This window comes from Temnothorax americanus, unplaced genomic scaffold, assembly GCF_048541705.1.
Source record: "Temnothorax americanus isolate GAGA-0224 unplaced genomic scaffold, ASM4854170v1 Scaffold78, whole genome shotgun sequence".
Lineage (NCBI taxonomy): Eukaryota > Metazoa > Arthropoda > Insecta > Hymenoptera > Formicidae > Temnothorax > Temnothorax americanus.
Genome location: NW_027509801.1, coordinates 198486 through 223426, shown reverse-complemented (window position 1 = coordinate 223426; position 24941 = coordinate 198486). Strand labels below are relative to the sequence as shown.

At 38.6% G+C, this 24941-nt stretch overlaps 2 protein-coding genes and 1 long non-coding RNA gene across 6 annotated transcripts in view; 1 reads left to right on the top strand and 2 right to left on the bottom strand.

The window, feature by feature from the left end:
- The window catches only part of LOC143906967 (sterol O-acyltransferase 1), a 15994-nt gene extending 7644 nt beyond the window's left edge, over positions 1-8350 (bottom strand). Inside the window, exon 1 of the mRNA XM_077423393.1 lies at positions 8038-8350. The gene's annotated coding sequence lies outside the window, so the exon portion shown is untranslated. The remainder of the gene's footprint in view (positions 1-8037) is intronic.
- Positions 7065-24620, top strand: Kkv (hyaluronan synthase-like protein kkv). Of its 4 annotated transcripts, none has more exons than XM_077423331.1 (20): positions 7065-7480; positions 10813-10932; positions 11349-11599; positions 11851-12144; positions 12605-12814; positions 13106-13450; positions 13675-14066; positions 14239-14506; positions 14624-14886; positions 15019-15229; positions 15397-15644; positions 15822-16014; positions 16218-16372; positions 16652-16957; positions 18469-18716; positions 19043-19352; positions 20149-20325; positions 22483-22644; positions 22809-23037; positions 23159-24620. In XM_077423331.1, exons 2-20 carry the CDS (start codon positions 10814-10816, stop codon positions 23503-23505), a joined length of 4728 nt encoding a protein of 1575 aa, XP_077279457.1. In that variant the 5' UTR covers positions 7065-7480; position 10813; the 3' UTR covers positions 23506-24620. The 4 variants fall into 4 exon arrangements, with proteins under 4 accessions (XP_077279457.1, XP_077279459.1, XP_077279460.1 ...); XM_077423333.1 differs by lacking the exon at positions 20149-20325 and adding an exon at positions 20589-20765 and having other exon boundaries at positions 23159-24619; XM_077423334.1 differs by lacking the exon at positions 16652-16957.
- On the bottom strand, positions 18192-24941 carry LOC143906995 (uncharacterized). Its single transcript, XR_013259695.1, has 5 exons — positions 24654-24941; positions 20525-20873; positions 20099-20241; positions 19041-19396; positions 18192-18540 (listed from the first exon to the last, which is right to left on the bottom strand). It is a non-coding gene; the product is annotated as an uncharacterized LOC143906995 (long non-coding RNA).

The window sequence follows — 24941 nt, the reverse complement described above, 5'->3', positions numbered from 1 at the left end:
ATATAATGAAAGTGAGTGATTGACGTAGAAACAGGACAATCTAATAACGTTTTATCACGCGTATTTCCCGTATCTTTGTATTTCTTGACCTTTTTGGCGATAGTCGATTTTTTTGCTACTTTGTGTTTAAATTATTATAATTTGCCGTCTGAGATATCGGCCTCGCGCGCGATTATCTCATACTATGTCGGATAGTTTATCGCAAAATGGCTTTATATAAAATATATGTAATTTTATATATATACATATATCATAAATACTATATATAGTACGATTTGCGACACGACAGCTTTGCCTGTTACTACTTACAATTAGATGATCCGCGCACTAATCCTTATGATTTTCCTGACCTTTAAACCTTCCCCGCGATGCGAGCGTGTGTGATATGATAAGGAACACACGTGATATAAATCTCTCAAGTTTTTTTCTACCGTTTTTTTTTCTGTTCTTCTTCTCATAATTCTGCCAATCACTGACAAGAGGGACGTAAACAAGTTTCCGCTTTGAAAATTTTATTTATCGCACGTTGTGTATCTATGATTATAACACATACAATTTTACATTTATACGAGGGTCGGTACGAGATTAATGCCTTCTAGTTTTTTTCTTTCAAATCTGTCGCCATAGAAAATTTTGTGTTGAGTTGTGTTACTTTAAAGCCTCCATGTTGAACGGTGTTGTGATCATTTACGTGAATGTGTCACACAAATAGTTCGAAGTTCGAACTGGTGTGTGTTTCAGATATGCATATATCAGATAAGGGCAGTGGTTGAATTTCTTATAATTACTGTGGAAGAAGTGAGTTCTAGTAGCTGCGTTCAGCGGGGAAAGCAGTTCAATGAACGCTCAATGATTTTTTATAACGATTAATTTCTACACTTGATTCCAAGGAAGAACTAAAGACAAGGTCCAATTATTAAAAATAAAAAAATAAAAAAAAACACTGATCGCTCGCTGAGTTGCTTTTTTTACTGAATGACATTGAAATTTATTCGCGTCTCAGAAATGTTTATGATAACACAATTCAGAAATGCGAATGGATTTCAATAGGACTCACTTCTTCCACGGTAAGAAGTTCAATCACTACCCTTGTCTGTTACGGATATTTGAAACACATACCAGTTCGAACTGCTCGTGCTTTCTATGACAGCAGATTCGAAAGAAAAAAATTGGGAGGCATTTATACTTTGGTACTGACTATCGTATATTATAAGATATATCGATATAAGATATACAGAATTTTTGCAATTGTAAACGTTTACGTAAAAATAAATATTTTAAAATGTTTCTATTCACAAGACAGATGATACTTGAAGTAGGAATATTTTTGATACGTGTATGAGATGCACACAATAGAGATTATTTCTTAAAATAAGATTATCGTGCGAAGTTATTAAATGTAAAAATACCGCTCTTGAGAAAAAATTAAGTGCTTTCTCAAAACGATATATTAATATCATCGATGCAATTATCACCTAATGCGATATTATCTCGTACGCATATTTACGTACGCTTGAATTTTTTGTACGGAACTAAAAAATGCGTTAATAGAAAATGTATTAACGCATGTGTGCGTGAAATATAATGTGCACTGTTGTTGTTTACGCCAAACTAATTTTTTTGTTTGTTTTATTATCAAAATCACAGCCGCAATTCTTGTTTAGGTCGGAAGTCAGGAGAGTTCGAACGACCAACGTGCATATCAACATTTACTCGATTAACCGCAAAAAATTTGCCAATCCGTAATTTCCTGAAAGAACGCGTTAACGTCTTGACAATCTCGACATGCAGGCATGAATTTAATTATACCGTTACATTTAATATCGAATGAAAATATTGTCGGGTCACGCGATCCCTTATAATCGCTCGCAATATTGAGATAATTTAAAACAATTAAAGCAATTGAAACGCGTTCGCCGTAGTCGAGCTTTTGCATCGAGCGATACACGCTGTTATTATTATTCAACGTTTCTGCCACTAAGCCATTTTATGCCGCGTTAATATCTTAACAGCGCGAAGAGTGATCTGTGATTCTGATGATGTAAATGCATATACGTACACGTACACGTATATGTAAGCAAGACATATTACGTATAGGGTGCCCCAGATCCGAGGGCAAATCAATTTTTATACATACGTGTGTATATGAACGCATACTAATGTATATGTATTTGGATGATTCGTATTATACATATAAATTCATCGATTAACGTGTTGACTCTAATGAAAATCTTATCTCAACGGAACGCGACTTTCCTGCACCGAGATAAATTTTCAAAAGATTCAAAGCAATTTCCGGATCGTTATCGTGTTTGTCTTTGTCGAATAAACCCTTATTGTTTATCTTAAATTTCGGAGCGACAATCAAAGTAATTTGTAAACTTCGATTAATCAATAAAATTACAAATTACAATAAATAATAATATACGAGATATTTGACGAATATAATAAAAAAACAAATAAAATGAAATTCGTTTATTATTGTAAATAAAATTACTTGATTATGATAATAAGTGAGAGAAGTAAATAAAACTGTAAAATAAATTAAAATTGAGATCACTTTTTATTTTAAATAAAATTACTTATTGCAAGTTATTGATAGTAAGTGAAGTAAATAAAGCGGAATTTAAACGAGATAAAGTTTAATACTGAAAAAAAGTAATCACTGTTGGGAAAAAATAAACACACGTAGAACATTGAAAAACGTATGTTGTTTGTTTTTCACGATGACATTATTTGCATGTGAAATTGCCTTTTTTATACCTTTACAATTTAAAAAAAAATACAAGATGCATTTTAGAGAAAATGCCAATAATAAGATGAAACATTTTGTATTCAAAGTAAAATGATTAATCAATAATACACCTTGAGGTCATGAAAACAAGTTCTCATTCAACATGACGTATCTTATCTTCTTCGCATAGATATTTTTGAAGCAAACGCGCAATATAAACATTTTTCTAATGCTGTGAGCTTATCAGATAAAACATAAATTCTGACTAAAATTTAGGAGAAAGAAGAAGAGAGATTATAAGATAATTTGAAAAAAGAATTAAATATCAAACTTTTGAGATTTATATGTGTACTACGTGTATATTTGTAATACGCGTTTTTATAAAAAAAAATAATCAAGAAACAACAACGACATTCGGGAAGATAAAGCGGACACGAAATTATTTAGACACCACATCTTTTGCCAACGAAAGAAGCTTGAGAACCATTCATCTATAATAATGAATAATAATTGAGTATCAATAGATGCTTAATGAGCTACGTAATTATATGATAAAAATGTAAATCACCGTAATCAGATTTCTAAGCAGTTTTGTCTAAGCAGAATGTTATTTCTTGTGCGTATAGCTGAAAGTTATTGAAAATGTTTTGCATTTATGAATACTGAATAGTGTAATGACTTCGAAGTGCATCATAGATAATTATACATTATTAGATAATTTAACAATTATACTCTATAATTAGATAATACTATATCATATAATTATATATTTATATTAGATATTATATCATTATGTTATTTAATATTATTATTAATTATAATTAAAAATTATTATGACGAACCGATGGGAAACGTAAACTGGACAAATCTCAAGTTAAAAGTTTACATTGTCATGCACTAAATAAGAAAAATAAAGTGCAAAGGAGTTTCAGCAAATTACACCGGACCGCTTAAATATGATTTTTAAGAAAATTCAATTTTAGGAAACCTTTGTTTCATAAATTGACACCTTTCATCGCCGTCATTCGTCCGTCATCGCGCAAATATAGCTTCGGTTCAAGGGAACCGGCTTGAAGGCGACATTTACGAACAATTATAACATTCCACATTTCTCAAGAATGAAGCGCATTTCCGGAAACTTTCTGCAGTTATGCGTACCTATCGCTACCGTTCGCCTTGCGGATCGGCAAAATGTTTTGCGCGATCGCAATGCGCGTTGCCAATCCGTAGGCAACATCCTACTTCGACATTCCAAGAGAGAGCTCGCACACACACACACAGAAGAAGAAAGCGCGGACATTCGACCCGGTCTACCTGTCGTCTCGAAGAAAAATTTCTAGCGGCTCGAAAAATGAAGAAAACAAGTTGTCAATTTTTCTATGACAGCTCCAAAATCGCGATTGCGCGTTCTAGGATGGCGGATGACGCGCGACGGTGGTCCGCGAGTCTGCGTCCCTCGCGTTGAAATCTCTCACTTTTGCTTCGCCTCGGCTGCTCGGCTCTTGCTTCTCGCTCTCTACCTACTCTCTCGTGAAAGTACTCCACCGATCGGCAGGCGGGGGGAGGCCCTCCTCGGGAACTGCCTCCGGTACCTTGGTAGACGATGCCACGGCAGTCGTCGTTCGGCCGACGTTCACCTCGACTCCGCTTTCACCTGACCGATTCCGGCGATCTTGCGCGATTTCGTCGCCGTCGTCGACGACGTCGCGACAATTTTCTCGTCATCCGAGGTACCAGGTGACACCCACCGCTTCACATTGTTCGCGATCGACGTAAACGGATATAGCATAAGTGAGAGAAGAGAGAGGAGAGAGGGAGAGAGCGTGCGAAACTACGGTGGAACGACCAGCCTGGCAGCCTCGTCGATCGACTCGAGCATCCTGGAGAAGTGGATCCAGGAAGCGGATGCGACCCTTCGGTTTCACGCGACGACTATGATCGCCTGCGACGCGAGAATATCGAGGATAAGGATTCAATAGAATCGTCCGATCAGCAAGTAAGAAATCATTTATTGCCCTTCTTCTATTCTTTTCAGCAATTACCGCATCAGCGAGCGCCAACTTTGTGTTTACCAACACTTAAACGTTATCGACAATTAGCAGCTGTTGTTTATTAATCACTAGCGACCAACATTTCCTTTTCAGAAAGAACATTTTATTCCACGCGATTCTAGTCTATTTTAAATCTTGTTGCTTAATAGTATTATCATATTAAATATTATTATTATTATTATTATTATTATTATTATCATCGTCATCGCTTTGATATTATTTGATTGTCTTATTTATCTTATATTGGACATAAAATAATTTTAATAACAAATCATCATTCATTAAACTTATCATCAGAATTCAATAATGCCTGATAATAATAATAGTGTTTTTCAAGAAAATAATTGCATTCAATTAAAAACATTTTTTTATGTAATTAAAATTCTGTAAATCGTGATTTTAATTCTTTTCAACGCTCAACAGTTTTTCAAAGATTTCTTAAAGTTCCGACTATCCAAAATTTAAATTATCAACTACTTGATGCTTCAACAGATTAATCCAAAAATTTTTTAGAAAGTAGAAACAGTTGCGATTTAATTAAAATCGCTTATATTATAATTACGGCTCTCTATTCTGGTGGATCGAAAGTCTTACAAGGATTCTACACGCCTTCAAGTTTCTAAAATTATTGACGACTTAATTTTAGGATTTAAACCGTGAACTTTCGAAAATATAGAATTATGATTTAATCAAGATCCTTTATGCTATAATCACGGCTTTACTGGGTTAACTTCCTACTTATTAATCGCCGCGAGCAGAAATGAAAGTAGTTTTGTTGCGTGCCCCGTTTACGCTGCTGTTACGCGAGAACTATGCGCCTGAAGTTTCCATACGGGAAGCTTCGGATTCCGAGATTTCGGGATTTCACGCAAACTCGAATATTTATGACATACTAAAATAGCACGAATGACGTTCGTGTAGGTCAACTAGAATCTAAAATTTTAGATCTTTGCGCGCTCAAATGTACCTTTGTGTTCAATGTACATAATGAAAAATTTACATTCATTACAATTAAAATTTCGAGATTTTCAAGATTTTGTATCACAACATCGAGATATATGAGAAGAAATAAGAATTTAACAAACAGTATATAAGAAAATAGTAGCTGAAAGGATTTGAGAGTAATGGAATTTAAAATAATTATCATTATAATTATTAATATTAGAATAATGTTAACAAAATTTGTTTATTACAATCAAAATTTCAAGATTTTAAGACCTTACAATGCAACGACGGAATGAGAAGAGATGAGAGTTTGATAAATAATATTTAAAAAAATAATAAAGCTAAAAGAAACCGAATAAGATAATGTAAAACGTAAAGTAAGAATTATTATTGCAGTTATTAATATTAAGCCGAGCAAAATGTATATACATGCAGATTCGGAGATTTCAAACTCTCTATCGAATCTACACGAAGGGTTAAGGAATCTAGCGAACGGTCCAGAAAGTGATAATGACGAAAGGAGTCGGGGGGGACGGTATACCGTAACGGGAACGTACAGCGCGAACGCGCCGCGGCCGTGACGAAACGGTCTCGCATTTACTCCCAGAGCTTCATTGATCGTCTTGGGAGATGAGTAAGGGGGCGGCGTCGCTGCGTGCGAATCCCCCCGTGACGAGACGGTGCATTGCGAGAGATCGCGGCCCCGGGGAGACGATAATTGCATATTTATGCATGGAACGGCGTGACCTTGCGCCCGTTACTTTCACTATCGCCGATCCGCGTACGTGTAATTGCGCGTGGTGATCCATCGATCCCGCCCGCGTTAGATCCTTGGGTCGTGGCCGATCGTCGCCGATCCGATCTCGCGGTCAATAGTCGCGTGTATCGGCGACAAAGACGCGCGATAACGTAACCAGGAAGTGCGTCTTCAACCGTCTTGCAAAATTTTTCAACTTGTCCGCGATTGTCATCAAGCGCGCAAGCTCTTTATCGGATGGCCGAGTTCGGTCATCTCGTGAGTCATTGTCAACAATCCGCCGTTTTATTGTCACTTTAATTGTCTAAAAATTGATTGTAAGAGGAAATCGGCGAAAGAGATTATCGATATTAACGCGAGGTGAATCCCTAGCGATAAGTCTCTCTTCCGATTTTTCCCACCGTGCATCGAAAGATATATTATCGCGATTTCAAGGCATTAGACAATTAATCGCGCGCGCGACGATAGGGGTTCCTCATTGTCAATATCGCCGACATCAGTTACCGGAATCGCGCGGCCGATTCACTGTACGGAAATCCAACATGCGTTGCAAATCCAAAGGTGTGACATAGATAAAATAGTGGATATAATAGATAAAATCGGAGCGGGATTCTCGCGTGCGCGAGGAGAGCGTCGCGCGGGTAAATCTTTCCTGCGTTTTCACTTTCTGCGTCCTCGCGAATCCGAAACGATCGCATTGCGCCGGGCCAACGTATGGATCGCAGGAGCTGTCTCCGGTCTCGCAGAAATAGATTTCGTTACCGTTACCGCGGGCGGCGTGACACGCAGGGAAGAAGAGAAAGTAAGCGCGTTATGAGGCGGGATACACGCCACCGTCGAGAGTTTCGCGCGACTTGCACGCAGTGTACACGGAGTTGCGAATGAGCTGCGATTGCGATAGCGAGGGGAATTTAGAAAATAGCGCAACGGAGCTACGTTTTGGCGGAAAATTCATTCGAGAGTTCGATCGCGAATCTTTCGAGAGATTGCGAGGTAAGCCACCCCCTCCGACGCTCGAACCAAATTCAATAATGCTAATTATTAAAACGTAACGCATATGAAAGTAAAACTTGGATAAATTAATCAATACAATTATATACTAATCTGTATCGTTAAATTATTAAATATGGTAATATCTACGAACAATTTAATGAAACATATATTACATTTACGCAAAAATCTTTTCGCTGCAAGAAAAGTATCATAATTATATCAAATTTGGATTTTAAATGTAATCTAATCCAAAACTGCAGACAACCTAAGTAAAGTACAACAGGACAAACGAAGAAGTGCGATTGCACCATTAGAGAATTTTAGCCACGAGAGATGTAAGTACAAATCACTCGAGCGATCGACGTTCGATACCGATACCGATCTATGCTTTACGGTGCATCCTGTGTATACGCACGTAATCGGCGAGAAATCGTGGGTAAGTACTCGCTAGGATCCTGCTTCCTCGGTGAAGAAGCAAGCGATGTACAATGTGCGATGAGGCAGACGGTTAGGAATGATCGGAAAAAACGTTGATGATTCACATACATACTACATACCCACACGATCGAGCGATCGGGGACGATGAACTGGATCCGGCTGCCGATCGTCGTAGCATTAAAATCCATTCTCGAAATATATTCTCCGTGGCAAGGTCGTTCCTTTCCTCGTGACCTCGCGTTCCTCTGAGAACTCTGGCTCTTTTCTGCACATGTGACTCACACTCACACTCGCGGAGCGAAATTCTTTGGCGATCCTCGTCCCGGAGTCCGCTGCATATCCTGTCTCGTCGAAAGTTTGATGAAAGATCGACGAGAGATAAATAAGCCTTTTAACCCGTTGGGTTAATCCTTTTCGACGAACGAACTTTTCCAGCACTTATCCTTTTCTAATCTCATCTCTATTCTCACCCTGCAATAAATAGATTTTTATTAGATAATCTTCGTTCTCTTTACAAAGTTGTTAGATCCTCTATTGTCCTCAACAAATTAAACTTTGATTTAAGTCTTTCGCTGTCTTTGATAAATGGATCTTTTGTTAAACAAACGTTTCATCAGTTTTAACAAAGGAATGCTTACGTCATTCTTGACCAGTCATCCGTCTCTTATCGGATGAATCTTTTGCTACATCTCTCGACGAATAAGACGCAAGATCACGACGCTTGTGTCGTAATTCATGCAGGGTGCAATAATCAGTATAATTAATCTAACTGATTATTAGAAATTTAGCTCTCCACTGCCGGCTGTCTCCGATCAACCGCATTCCCTTTCGCAAGCAATAACAGTTCGTCGCACCCGATCGCGTGCATCGTCCCAGAAACTTATTATTCCGAATTGGTAGCTAACGGTACGCGACTTCCTCAGTTTCGACGTGACTCTGAGAGAATTCTAAAAGAAAAATTTAAAAAATCGGTCAAAAATTGAAGCTTTCAAAATTAAAAAAGTGTCTTTCCTTTATACTTTTTATTGATTGAGAAAAAAATCTAATATACGCGAAGAATTGTCTTGACCTCTGGGTATCATTGTATAAATTAAATAAATAATTGTACCAAGTAAATGTTTCTTCGTCATTCTGTGAATACAATTTTAAAAAATTGGATATTGTCTATTTATGCTATTATTTATAAACTACTTTCCATAATTTTGTAATGCGTGTACAATCTTCATTATATATATATATATATATATATATATATATATATATGTATGTATAAAATATAATTCATAAAATACGAATTTGAAATAATTTTGTAGTAAACTTTCAGATACGCTTCTCTCACAATTTAAGAAAAAGCATAAAAGAAAAATTTTTTACAAAAAATTCACATTTAAACGATATTTATTAAATTAATCGATAATTAATCAGCAATTAAAACTCTTGTCAATTGATTAATATAAAAGATTTCATCGATAAATAGTACAATAATTATTATATGTAATGTATAATCAATTTAATTAATTATCGGTCAATATAGCTGCGAATTGAAACGAGCATCTCTCGCTTCATGGATCTCTTCTCTTCTGCCTCGCGAAAACGCATTCCGCGGTTACATCGCGGCGACGAGACGCGTCGTCTCCTTATCGAGAAACGTAAACGAAAAAACGCGAGGACGAAGAGGAAAAGGAGAGAGAAGGAGATGAAAGAGCGCGAAAAAGAAAAGGCCAAGAGGGATGCGCGCGTAGGAACTAGCTAACATAAGCGGCGCCGACGGATTTTTAGGAACGACGCCGACGGGCGGGTCCGGGTCCGGGGGATGCGCGGAGGAGTGTCCGAGAGATACCGTGGACCGTGGCACGGCCTCGAGGGCGGCAACGGCCGCGGAACGGCACGGCGGCGGAGCCGTCGAGTTACAGTGGACGTCCTTGCTACGTTATCTGCCACGTCGTTCGTTTCGTTTCCCTTTCACTTTCAACCGTAGTCCAGGAACCAGAAACCCCGGATCTCTCTCTCCCGCGGCCCGCGACCCGCGGCTCGCGGGCCCGCACCGAACAAAGATACGCGCGCCGTACCCGGGCCCCGGGCCCCGGGCCCCGGGCCGGGACCCTGTGCGGGGGGACGTGTGCCAGATGCTGAGGAGAAATAATTGCGCGAACGCGCACGATGACGCCGTGATAAACGCCAAGTTCGTTAGGTCACCGTACGTTGAAAATTACGAGGTCGGGCCCGCGGACCACAGCGACCTGGATTGATTAATGATAGATTAGCGATTAATTAGCGTTCGCTGGATTACGGTCACGGCTAATAACGCGTAAACGAGGGAAAGAAAAATACTGTTGATTGTTAAAGTGAAATAATAAACTTGTCGTTAAGCAACAAAGCAATAAATAATCTCGCTGATCGTAAACTCAAGGATGAAAGAAGTTAAAGGCCGTACAAGACAAATGGAGGAGCCGCGATAAAAATAAAAAATTTTGTCAACGTCAGAAGAAATATTTTCAATTGATTTTCATTATCAGTTTGCTCTTTATTGTTAATTTGTTTTTGCACCCCTGTAGATCATTATTTATCGAATTTTTTAGTCATATACTTTGGATTTTATAATACCATTTCTGGAAGGAATGTAATGAAAATTTGATTAATAATTAATAATTTTTGTCCAAAAGAGGAAAAAATATATCGGCTTTAGATCACATATTAAATCTCAATATATATTTTAATACACTCGAGATGTTGATGATATGGTTCCTTCGATTTTCAATTTTTACACTCCCTGAAGGCTCGCAACATAAAAAATATTTTTCATTATTCCTAACAGTCTCAATCATAACAATTGCATTAATTGTTTAAAAATAAAAGAATTGGAAATTTAATTGAGATAAATTATCAATTTGCAGAATGGCAAAGAACCAACATCAGAATGGCGTAATACCGGGAGGTATTGGATGGCGTATTACCGACCCGGATGATTTTTCAGATGGTGAAAGCACTCCTCTGACTCAGGACTATGCCGGCAGGTATGACTATTTCATCATTATTAATAATTTCTTCTCTCTAAGAACCAAGATTTCAAAGACGAAAAAAATTAAATAAAATTAAAAATTAAAATTAAGAAATTAGAGTTGAGAAAAATTGAAAACTAAAGAGAATAAATAATATACATTGAATTATTGGAAATTAGATTAAATTCTAATTAAAAGCGAGTTATTAAAATTAATTAGATGAAGATATATAATATTATTACAATTAAAACCGAGGTGAGATAATTTAGTTTAGATTACTTTCGGTTATTTAAAATAAAAAAATTGAAATCTCTTTCTCTCTTTCTCTCGAGAAGATTTGAATACAAAAAATTGCTGCTTAATGCCAACTAAATTTTTATTTGCTAATCAATAATGTTTCGATTAATAAGCGATTAATTATTGTAACGTAGTCAACGTACGATCGTTGAGACAAAAGGATGGGATGTGTTCCGGAACCCGCCAATGAAGTCCGACTCGAACTCGAGTTCCATGGCAAACCAGAAATGCCTGGAGAGGATGGTGCAGGTGATCAAGGTCTTCGTTTACCTGCTTGTTTTCGTCATAGTGTTGGGAAGCGGCGTGGTCGCCAAGGGCACGATTCTCTTCATGACGTCGCAGCTCCGACAGGACAGAAAAATACTCTACTGCAACAGACAATTGGGTAAGACTTAAATATGAATTTTACCCTGGTGAAAAGTTTACTTGACCCAATCCAATCAAATAAATTCAATTCTGATTAATTTGAACAGCAAAGATTGTATATTATAAATGAAATAATTGTATTTTTAAATAAACGGTTACAAAGAAATAGAAGAAAAGAGTACAAAATAATAAATATACATTCATATAAATATCCGACAATATTTTCCAAGTCTCAGTCCTCGATAATTATTATCACGCGTCCTTTTATAGACCGAGAGAACCAATACCTGGTGACGCTGCCCGAGGAGGAAAGAATCGCGTGGATATGGTGCATAATAATCGCGTTCGCGGTGCCGGAGTTCGGCACCCTGGTGCGTAGCATTCGCATGTGCATCTTCAAGTCATGGAAGAAGCCGCAGTTGGCGCACTTTCTCGTAGTTTCCATCATGGAGACGTTTCACGTGGTGGGCTTGGCCTTGATGTTCCTGGCGGTGCTTCCGGAACTGGACGTCGTCAAGGGGGCGATGTTGACTAACTGCGTGTGTTTCGTTCCTGGATTGCTGGGTAATTTGATTCTAATTCAATTCAATTAGGTTTAATTTAATTTTATCTTATAATATAGAATAAAATGAGAAACGTAAAAAATATATTTGAAAAGAAATCATAAAAAGGTTTATCCAAAAAAACAAGAAAGTTTTCTTAAAATACTTATCAAATACAATAAAAATAAATAATTAAATAACGAAATTACCCATGTGTTAATAAATCTAATTTATTATTTGCAATATTAATTATATATAGTGCGTTAATATAATCGCATTTGCCAAACGGTGCAATATATGATCTAGGATCAATATTTTACATTAAGTGAAAGAAATGCAAATGGATCCGCTTGCTTTCAACCGCGATTGCCCGACTTTCGCGTTCGATTTTTCCATGGTTCCGTATTGCCGAGCGAATAATCATGAAAGTAGTGATCGCGCGAGAATAGGCAAAGTAAGACACACGCTGCGCACATTCGCAGGCCTACTTTCCCGCAACAAAAGTAAAGGCGAGTCCAAACGATTCGTCCTCGTTCTCGTCGATATCGCCGCCCTAGCCGCCCAGGCGACCAGCTTCGTCCTTTGGCCCTTCTTAGACAGCTCGAGGCGATCCTTATGGCTGATTCCTGTTGCACTACTTCTCGTCTCCTGCGGCTGGTGGGAAAATTACGTCTCCACGCAGAGCCGGATTAGTGAGTTTCTGCTCCTTTCAGGATCCAAATATTTCAAATTAAAATTGAATAGTAGAAGAAATAAAACAAGCTTCTTCATCTTTTTCTATTTTTCAGAATACTTAGCTTGTTTAATGGATTAAATAATTAATTACATATTTTCCTATGTGTTTCGATGGTAATTTTATTCATGTTTGAATTAATTACAATTTTGAATTAATTCATTAATTCATTAAACTCACGTTATCGTGGTTGGCTCAAAACAATTTTACATATATTCCTTTTTATTTTTTTTCCATTTTCTTCCCTCAGGTTTAATCAGATCTCTCGGCAGAGTGAAGAAGGAGATGCGACTGACGCGTTATTTCACCTATATGCTGGTGTCTGTCTGGAAGATTGTGGCGTTCTTCATCAGCTCGATATTGATACTATATATCAAAGGGGAAAATGTCGGGCATCTCTTTACCATGTATAGCAGCGCCTTCGGTGACCATAAAATTACAGTCACGTCTATCAAGTCGATAACTAGCGGGAGTTTGCCCGATCTCTCGGAGATTCTGACGGGCGACATCACCGAGGTCGTCAACGCCGACTTCAACACGCCCATCTACGTTCTCCTGCTGCAGATCGCCGGCGCTTACTTCGCCTACGTGTTTGGTAAGCGAATCGCGCGTATTGAAACTAACTTGGAGAATGATTTAATAATACTCATGAAAATAAATAACAATCAAACTTGCGGTATATTATTAATCATAGCTCTTGTAAAATAACATATGTTGACTATCGTGCACTGTTTTTTAACTAAGAGATTCTCAGTTGAATTCTCAATTTAAGGATACCTTCTAATTAATTAATTTTTAACATTATTTTCTCATTCGTAGGCAAATTCGCATGCAAGATCCTGATTCAAGGCTTTAGCTACGCGTTCCCGGTGAATCTCACGATACCGGTGTCGATCTCGCTGCTGATCGCCGCGTGCGGTCTCCGCAACAGTGACCCGTGCTTCTTTCACGGTACCATACCGGATTACTTGTTTTACGAGTCGCCGCTGCCTAATTTCCTCAACGAATTCGTGTCGAAGCAGTATGCCTGGGTATGGTTGCTGTGGTTGTTGTCGCAAACCTGGATCACCCTACACATTTGGACGCCGAAATGCGAGCGTCTTGCGGCCACGGAGAAGCTCTTCGTCGTGCCGATGTACAACTCTCTGCTGATCGACCAGTCGATGGGCCTTAACCGGAGAAGGGACGATCAGCCGGAAGTCAAAGTCGAAGTAAGTATCTTCAAAGTCAGACTAATAATGCAAAATAAAATAATGTTAATATTAACTTGTTAACTTCTCAAATCCTAAAATAATTGATTACCTTAAATAAAAATATGAAAACATTATTACTCTGAGAGAATGTATTGGTTCTTAAATTAATCGACATCGGATCGATCAATAGGATCTGGCGGAAATAGAAAAGGAGAAGGGTGATGGCGACTATGAGACAATCTACGAACAGACGGACGGATCGACCACACCTCCGTCCGCGGTGAAAAGCAGCGATCATGTAACCAGGATTTACGCTTGCGCTACTATGTGGCATGAGAACAAGGAAGAAATGATGGAATTCCTGAAGAGTATTCTGCGCTTGGACGAGGACCAAAGCGCGCGGCGTGTCGCTCAGAAATATCTTAAGGTCGTCGATCCCGACTATTACGAATTCGAAAGTGAGTAACGTTGTTATTAGCAGCCTATAGTAAACAAATATATATATATATATATATATATATATATATATATATATATTTGTTCGTTGCTTTGTACACGAGAATGTATTCCTCCAGCTCACATATTCTTCGACGACGCGTTTGAATTGGCCGATCACGACGAAAACGAGTCGCAAGTGAACAGATTCGTGAAATTGCTGGTCGGCACGCTGGACGAGGCCGCATCGGATGTGCACAAAACGAGGATGCACGTAAGAGCGCCTAAGAAGTATCCGACTCCGTATGGTGGACGATTGGTTTGGACTCTTCCCGGAAAGACGAAGATGATCGCCCATCTAAAAGACAAGAGCAAGATCCGACATAGGAAGCGATGGAGTCAGGTATCGTCCGTTCAGAATAAAAATTTAACTTCAGAAGAAGGAATCTAATCTTTTAACGAAATCAATTACGTAAGTCGTTTTATTAAAGGTGTTAGAGATTGTCCCGTAAACGGATATTCAATTCTTGACTAGGTAATGTACATGTATTATCTGCTGGGACATCGGCTAATGGAATTACCGATCAGCGTCGATCGCAAGGAGGTCATCGCCGAGAATACGTTTTTGTTAACGCTCGACGGCGATATCGACTTTCAACCAGCGGCAGTGAAGCTTCTCGTGGATCTGATGAAGAAGAATAAGAACCTAGGCGCCGCCTGCGGTCGTATTCATCCAGTTGGTTCTGGTAAGTTGTGCCAGCGATTTAACGTTGCTGGCACAACGGTCGCGATCGTAATCAAATCGCACCAAATAACGATAGATGCGATTATATACATTTAAACAAGTAAAAAAAGATTGTATTGTATTTATATAAATATTGCACCGATTACAAACGTTTCGCAAATGTTCCAGGACCCATGGTGTGGTATCAGATGTTCGAGTACGCGATCGGTCACTGGCTGCAGAAGGCCACCGAGCACATGATCGGCTGCGTACTCTGCAGTCCCGGATGTTTCTCGCTGTTTCGCGGCAAAGCACTGATGGATGACAACGTGATGAAGAAGTACACGACCAAGTCCGACGAAGCAAGGCACTACGTGCAGTACGATCAGGGAGAGGACCGTTGGCTGTGCACGTTGCTATTGCAACGAGGATACAGGGTATGCACCGATTTCTCTATCACTAATGACCGTTTTATTCTAGCTGATATTATTACATTTGATTTATTGCATTATAATTGATTTATTATTAATACTTTGTTTTTACGAAAAAAAATTTATATATTGATGTAATTGTTTTATTTAAAATTATTTTTAATTTTTTACGTTGCACCGTAGGTGGAATATTCCGCAGCGAGCGACGCTTATACCCACGCACCGGAAGGATTTAACGAGTTTTATAACCAACGGCGCCGTTGGGTACCCTCCACCATTGCCAATATTATGGATCTGCTAATGGACGCGAAACGCACGATTAAAATCAACGACAATATCTCGCTGCCTTACATCTCGTATCAAATCCTACTGATGGGCAAGTGCTTCTCTCAATCCACTCAGAAAATTGATTGAATTATAACATCTTAGATTTGATTTCATAATTAAATAACAAGATTAGATTATAATTAAATTAGCATAAAATAAAATTATATATATACATATATATATAATAATTTAACGTATCAAATTATTGGAATATTTCAATTTTTATATATCTTTTTACTTTGATCAAAACAGGTGGTACGATTCTGGGACCCGGCACGATCTTTCTCATGTTGGTGGGTGCCTTTGTGGCGGCTTTCAAAATTGACAACTGGACTAGCTTCTACTACAACATCATTCCCATTTTGCTCTTCATGATCATCTGTTTCACGTGCAAATCGAACATACAGGTAAGTATCTCTCTTTTGATTCGTCGCGTCTGTGTTTGATTCGTGCGTATCCGCTTTTTTCGCGCATTGTGATCGTCTTTCGCTCGCGGAATTCACTTTCATCAGAACCAGAATTCTTAATTATAATATTGTGTGATAATATCGCAATAATATGTATCGTCACGCGACGTCGATTCATTTTTCGCACAATGTTCGCGACTTCCGATGTAGTACTCGAATCCGTCCTGATGATCTCTTGAAACGTGGGCCAGGAAGAAATTAAGAATGGATGGTTTTCAGCTTTTATGCGCTCAGATCCTGTCGACGGCGTATGCGATGATCATGATGGCGGTGATCGTAGGTACTGCCCTACAGCTCGGCGAGGACGGCATAGGCTCGCCCTCGGCGATCTTTCTAATATCATTGTCGAGCTCATTCTTCATAGCAGCCTGTCTACATCCTCAAGAATTCTGGTGTATCGTGCCCGGCATCATATACTTGTTGTCCATTCCGTCCATGTACTTGCTCCTCATATTGTACTCCATCATCAATCTTAATGTCGTGTCCTGGGGCACCAGAGAGGTCCAAACGAAAAAAACTAAGAAGGTTCGTCAGGGTCGATCATTCTTTAAAATTTATTTTCCATTTTTAGCACTGGTGTAATTAAATGCAAGTGTATCTCAGGTAAACAGGGCTTTGAAAAGGTGAAGGTTTAGGCTGTTGGATCCCGCTTTATCATTTCGATATTTTTTCCTTAGATGTAACAACGGCGCCGTTACAAAAGATATTTAATATCTCATATCTCGAAGTCTTTTTTTACTAAAATCATAATTTACTGTGCAAAGTAACTTTTTTGTAAATAAAAGTAACATTTTTATTTCTTTGCCAAATAAATTGAACGTATTATCTCGTGTATTTAATCGCGTGTATTGAAACAACTTGAACGTTCTCCAGTGTACGAACCGGATAAGGCTGCGCTTCGGAGATAGGGGGAATAATCCTGTCGAAATTCCTTCGATCAAACAATCTCACAATCATTCGGTTTATCGTAAGAGTCCATCGCACTTCAGCTTCAGCTTTGTTTAACTCAGAACAGAAGGCGACTTAACGTACACGAAGGTTGGCGGTTCTTGACGACAGATGATAGTAGCTGCCGTGATCAGCACCATGTACGCGATCATGATGACCGCGGTGATCGTCGCGTTCGCGATAAACATCGTGAAAGATACCGTAATGTCGCCGAGCGCGTGGTTCGTGTTCCTCGTGGTGGGCGAGTTCGTGATAGCGGGTCTCCTGCATCCCTACGAGGTCAATTGCCTACTGCACGGTCTGATCTATTATCTAGCGGTGCCCTCGATGTATGTGCTACTAATCATATACTCACTCTGCAATCTCAATAACATCTCATGGGGCACGCGGGAAATTAAGATGAAGAAGAGCTGCGCGGTAATTAATCTCACTTACTTTACTAACTCCAAATAAAATCTGATCGAGATACTCCGACAAATGCTCGGCTTTCGCAACTTTGTTAACATATACAAGAATATTTTATGCTTTTCAATTAACCCATTGAACACGTCGAGAATTAAGAATCTTTAGAAATTTATTTAATCGGTCTCCAAAGAGAATTAAGAAATAAAAAAAATCAAAAGCTTTTATATATATATAAAATTTTGTTAATGTGAATAAATTAATTTTAATAATTTGTAATTGGTTTTATTTCAATTTGAATTAATAATAGTAAATTATAAAAATATCAGATAAATCTATATGTTACATAGATTAAATTAGAAATAAAATTTAATATTTTTATTAATTTAATTGTTAGATATGTAATATTGAAATATAATTAAATGTATAGATGTAAAGTTAAATGTATAATATTGTATATTTATAAGTTGTAAAAAAAATTATTTATTACTAAAATCATTCCGTTCATAAAATAAAAGTTTTTTCATAAAAGCTGTTAGAAGGTCGTCGCTTTGGTCTATTAATATTCTGTCTGTATCATATGACTTATTTAATTAACTTAAACTCACATTATATTCAATGAGGAACACAATGGCAAATGAGGATCGTGTTTTCGCGTGTTCATCACAATCGTTGATACGATTCAGGAACTCGAGCAAGAGAAGCGGGAGGCGGAAGAGGCGAAGCGCAAGGCCAAACAGAAATCCCTGCTGGGCTTTCTGCAAAACGGCGCCGGCACCAATGACGATGATCAGGGATCTATCGAGATATCGCTGGCCGGTTTGTTCAAATGCTTGCTGTGCACCCATGGCAAGCCGTCTTCCGAGAAGCAACAGCTCGTGGCGATCGCCGAGTCGCTCGAGCAGCTCGGTAAAAGGCTTGAGACCATCGAAAGGTAGGAAAGAAACGTGTAATAATATCCGGAGTGACGAAAGATTATTGCGAACTGTTATTAGATCAAGAGTAAGAATTCCTTACAATTAAAGAGATCTCACAAAAATGTGAAACACTCCGATTTTTGAAGCGAAAAAGTTTCGGAATTATGCGATTAACGTTATGGAAAATTAGATCGCTAGAAAACGTCAGTTTTCTGTGAAAAGTAGATGACAGATATTTTCTTCTGTTATTTATATAAAGGAAGCGCAGTGTTATTATATATTTTAACTTAAGCTCAATCAGATCAATTCTAAAAAAAAAAAAATTAATTTCTCTTACTTACAGAGCGGTGGATCCTCACAGTCACACTTCCGGACGAAGAAGAGCCTCTTCCGTGGGTTCGCGCACCGCCGATCACCTGGGTGCCATCGGCGAGGATCCCGAGAGCGACGAAGGCAGCGAGACGGAGACGGTGACTAGTCAGAATACCGAAGGTCATCGCGACGGCAGTAACTTCCTCACGCGACCGTACTGGTTGAACGACGACGGTCTGAAGAAGGGAGAGGTGGACGTGTTATCGATGCAGGAGGAGCAATTCTGGAAGGACCTGCTGGAGAAGTATCTCTACCCGATCGACGAGGACAAAGCGGAGAAGGTAACATGTCGAAACGTTGAAACTTTATTCAATCCTCTCTGGAACTTGTAAGAAAAAGAAGAAAAATTTATTACAGTTTATTTTATAAGATTCGGTTTTTTCTTTTTATTTCGGAGATTCTCAATCAATTTTTACCAGTCACGTTTTTTTACGTGATCGTTAAGCGTCACAAGATTTTTTACTTTGTACTTCAACTTAAAATTCTATACATTTTTACAAAGAAATATTAACTAATTATTAACATAATTAATGTAAATTAATTTGATACAATGGAATAAAATGTCGGAATCAGAACATTTTGCACGACACAATCCGCACAATACGTCTTTGTCGCTGCAAGTGTCGATCAAGGATGAAGAAACAAAAATTACTTTTGTCAAGTATTTATATTTGTACTTCAATCAACTTGTTTCAACATTACTTCCTGTTAGATGAAAGAAATGATCATTAAGAAATTATCATTATTGTTGAGAAATCAAAAGCTGAAAAAATCTATCCTCCGCTTTTGATCGCGCAGCCAAATAATAAACAATTAAATTAAAGATTGAAGAAAATCGTTCTTTGACTAAGAATGATTAAATTAAAAAAGAGAGAATTCTTGATACAATAAAAAATAATTTTATATAAATAAAAATTGGGATGAATTACCGATGGCTAAAATTTAAATAAAATTGGATCAAAGATTGAAGGCTTGTTCCTCGAAGCAAAGTAATTTTTATGTTTTACAGAAAGTATATATTACTTACGCGCATTTTTCATATATTCCAATTAATATACCCCATGCTGCCCCAATCAGGCACGAGTCGCCAAAGATTTAAAGGACCTACGCGACCAGAGCGTCTTTGCGTTTTTTATGATGAATGCCCTCTTCGTCCTGATCGTCTTTCTGCTGCAATTGAACAAAGACTTGTTGCACATCAAGTGGCCATTCGGCATCAAGACGAACGTCACGTATGACCATACTACCATGGAGGTAAAACTAGCTCCGTCGGCGCCTCGCATCCTCGATCATGGATTTATCTCGAGCAAAACGTTGACGATAAACTTGTACTCCAATTTGTGCGCGTTAAATTTACGAGAATAAACGCGCAATAAAATTGACGGATCGTTAACCGAGATAACGAAAGATCGACGGATCGATGGACCGATCGACGGAGCTTTCTTATACTTACTATTCTAATCTTGTGTCGTCTCTTTTTTTCTGTTTCTCTCGCATTTACCACGCGCACGCAACAGGCCCGCATCGCCGCCGATCTGATCGAGCTACGCAACAAAAGCGTGTTCGCGTTTCTAATGTTCAATGCGTTGTTCGTTCTGATCGTATTCTTGCTACAGCTGAACAAGGATCAGCTGCACGTTGTCTGGCCGCTCGGTGTCAAGACCAACATCACCTACGTCGAGGAGACCTCGGAGGTATCCGATGATCAAGCATCAGGGGGAAAGGATTAAGTCGGTGCCATGGTGGTGTCCTACACACGGTGTCTCGTTAAAATCGCTCTCGATGCGTCTGGATGCTCATCTCTAGAAGTTTTCATTTATTATTATTATTATTATCACTTACAAATCTTTCAAATAAGACTTGGCAAAATTATCAAGTACTTGATAAAGGAATTAACAAAAATTAATAAAAAAAGGAATAATGATAATCAAAGTTTGTTAAAAATTGCAACGCTAAAGTTTCCTCGAATCTTTAACGATTCTTTACTTTGAATTTTCAACTTTTAGATATTTGAATTCTCAGACTTTTAATATTCTACAAAATTTCGAAACCAGTTTATCAAATTATCCGAGCACCCGAATGCGTCGGGGGCGAGCAGCACTTCGGTGATGACTGATGACATTGTAACCGATTCAATATGTACATATGTTTTTATGTCATTAACCCAACTGGTTCGTTCGACAGCACGTGGATGGTATCTGATTAATATTCTCACGCACAGGTACCTCACCCTCACCCTGGGTCAAATGGAATGAAATGAAATGGCGTGGGAGATGATTTTTAGTGACCCTGACTGTACATAGGAATAACCAGAGATTAATGTCACAATAACATTCTCCCATTTGCTCCTTAATTTTTACCAAAATTAAACAAGATCGATTTATGAAATAAAATTAAGCCTTATTAATTTGATTAGATAATCGATGTAAAAGTAGAGACGAATGTCGAGAGACCTCTGTTTCTCGAAAGACTTGAAGCTAATAATTTTTGGGCAAGAAAAACAATTTTTTAATTTTAATTTTCTTATTCTACGTGACACCTAAAAATTATTAGTATTATTATAAAAACTATTATCACGTGAAAATTGTTACTATTATTAAAATTAGTATTTTTCTAATCAAAATTAAAATTTTTTAATGATTAAAACTATTATTCTATAATTAAACGTGCTATTAAAAAATAAACTGAATAGTACCGAAGAGAATATATCTGTCTCTCGACATGAGAATCTTGGGATCGCGAACTCTCAGATCTGAGGCTGTACAGATTCCTGGAGATCCGTGGATCCTCGGATCTGCGTCTCTTCTCTCTTTCGTTGTGTCTAACTTTGACCATGCACCATTATTGCCAGCTGTGGCAACGGACGAGCACCGCTAACGTACATAACGCGATAATTGCTTTCAGTGTCTTCTCATCGGGAGTTCAACCGAACTCGTATCGAACTCGTTATCTCATAAGCGTGTGTAAATATCTTATGTATGTTTGTCATAAGTGTGTTAATCTTAACACGCACGAAAGTCACCGAATCTTAACATCTAATGACCTATCCTTTTATACTCAATTGTTTTTAATCGATGCACATACTCACGAAGGAATGATTATCGATGGCGATCGATTAATTCTTTATCGAATGTAACTTGAAATAAAATTTCTATGAACGCGAGAAAATAATTCGAAATATCAAATCTAGGAATAACTTAAAAAATTTAACTTATTATATACTTTAACGATTCAATGATTCAATAAAAATTTACATTAACTGATTTTGATCATTTCTATCATTTTTTAAATTAAATTAAGTAGACAGAGGTCCAATCTCTTTAGATTTCGGTCGCTATCGCGAGCGTTGCTTCCTAAAATAACATTATGTCGCGTATCGCAACGCATTCTACAAACGTCGCGATTTTGCAGGTGCACATCACGAAGGAGTACTTGCAACTCGAGCCGATCGGTCTTGTGTTCGTCTTCTTCTTCGCGCTGATATTGGTCATACAATTCACCGCGATGCTGTTCCACCGATTCGGCACCCTGGCCCACATTCTGGCCAGCACCAGTTTAGACTGTTGCAAGAAGGTGCGCGCATACACGTCTCTCTTATAGAATTATACCTATCTTATCGAATCGTCGTGCAAAATGTTGGTCGTATTAATCACTTGGACAAATACACGACGGACTTTTTGCTACAACAACTTGATCCGTCCGAGCTGTTTCACGTCAACGCTCAATGATCTTCGCAGACGAAGGATCTCTCCGAGGAAGCCCTGCTGTCGAAACACGCGGTCGACATAGTGAGAGATCTTCAGAGACTAGACGGGATAGAAGGTGACTACGAGGAGGGCAGCGGTAGCGGGCCCGGTAGACGAAAAACGATCAGAAATCTGGAAAAGAGTCGCAGGAAGACCCAGGCGATCAACACGCTCGACGTCGCCTTCAGGCAACGTTTCTTCAGCATGAACGAGGGCGCAGGTAAGGGAGAGACGCAAAGCGTAGCCACGTAAGGTCTGCAAAACGAAGATAAAAAAATAGGGCAGAAACTAAGTTCGTTATAAGTGATCGCTTTTCGTAATATCGAATGGAAAATCCCCAGGCCTGTCGAGGAACATGTCGACGCGACGCGAGGCGTTTAAGGCGTTCGAGGGTAGGCGCAACAGCATAATGGCGATGCGCCGGAAGTCGCAGATGCAGACCCTGGGCGCGAACAACATCTACGGCGTGGCGGGCAACGCCCTTGGGATCCAGGGCCGGCCGTCCCGCAGCAGTCAGATATCTGTCAAGGACGTGTTCGAGGGACACCCGGCTGCAACGTCGGCACTGTCGGCAGCGGGGCACGCGAACGCCGGCTACGAGGGCGACGACAGCCCCAGAAACAGTCTGCGGTTGCAGAATCTCGGTGGCAATCAGGTCACGCGGCGAGAAGCAAACTCCAACGTGTGACCGTGACGTGCGTTCCTCCCAACTCTTTGTTGCGCTTTGCGCTAGATTAACGAAGAATTTATTTATCGAAGAGCTCATTTTCGAATCGAATCTTTGTAACAGGCCTGAGGGCTGTTTCATCGAGATTACTCGAATCACCGACGCTTCTCGGTAAGTGCGCTGAAAACACAAATCGAGGTGGTCAAGGTACAAGTTTTTTATTCCAATGGGTTTAAAACTATTCGGGAACGAGTTCTTCAAATCAACAGCCGATCGAGAAAATCCGTGCGGTTTTTAATATACAAGCACCGTTACAATATGTTTTAATATTTAGGACGCTCTGTTAATTGTATTTATCACGAAAGAATTTTTATAAACAGAAAAGAGAAAGAGCCGCACGCGAATTTAGCCAACGAAGCACGATCGCATTCTCTTTCACGTTTTCTCGCACACATTTTTCGCACACTTTTTTCCTACTTTTATCTTAACTTTCCGCTCATCATTATTATTCGCGCGCACATTTTTGATTGCTCGAGATCCATAAAAAAAATACATCTTATATCGTAAACAATTTTAACTGCGCTTTCAGCATACTTTTCTGCATTTTTCTTCCTTGTTATTCTTCCAAATCTCGGAAATACAGATTAAAATAGATCTCTTTTTTTATATTTTATATTATATAGATATAAATGCAGAAAATATAAGATAACGCAGTTAAAAGAAACGTACCTAATTTTCGTATTGTCACCGCTGGCGCTAGATAAATCGGCGGTGACCGCGATGATTACGCTTACTCGCTCCGTTCTTTTTGCGTATGTGATAAGGCCGATATTTAAAGTAGAAACTCATGTATGGATGCGCAAATGCTTATGTATGTATGTGTAAATTGCACGTGCGCATATTTGAGGATTGTATGAAAATTGTATAAGTCTATAATGTAAGAGTATATATAATAGTAAAAAAAACAGTAATAAAATAAATAGTGACGATAATGCTCCAGAATTGCGAAAGACTTTGAATAAACTTTATTCAAACAAAATATTGTATCTTATTGTATATATATATGTATATATTACCTTTGTAATTATATATTCTTCATATTTATTATATTATTATAAATTCATACATCATTTATTTACCATAATTTTATATATACATACGAGACTTACCGCATGATACGATGACGTTATCACGACAATCAGGATGATGTAAATGGCCCCAATTATCTATACGAGCGAGGTTCGTACGGCCAACACGGTCTTCTCAAGGTGTAGGGTGTCCGCGGTGTGTTGCACTAGTGTGTGTGTAGTAAACGGTAGGAAATGTAAAATGATGTAAAATGTAAATTCGTCGATTCTCCTTTGTTCATCCACAAGATAAAAAAGACTATAGGGGTGACATCTGTACACCGTTTTCGGAACTTTAGTCGACAAGCGAGTAAAGAGCAAGCGGTGGCA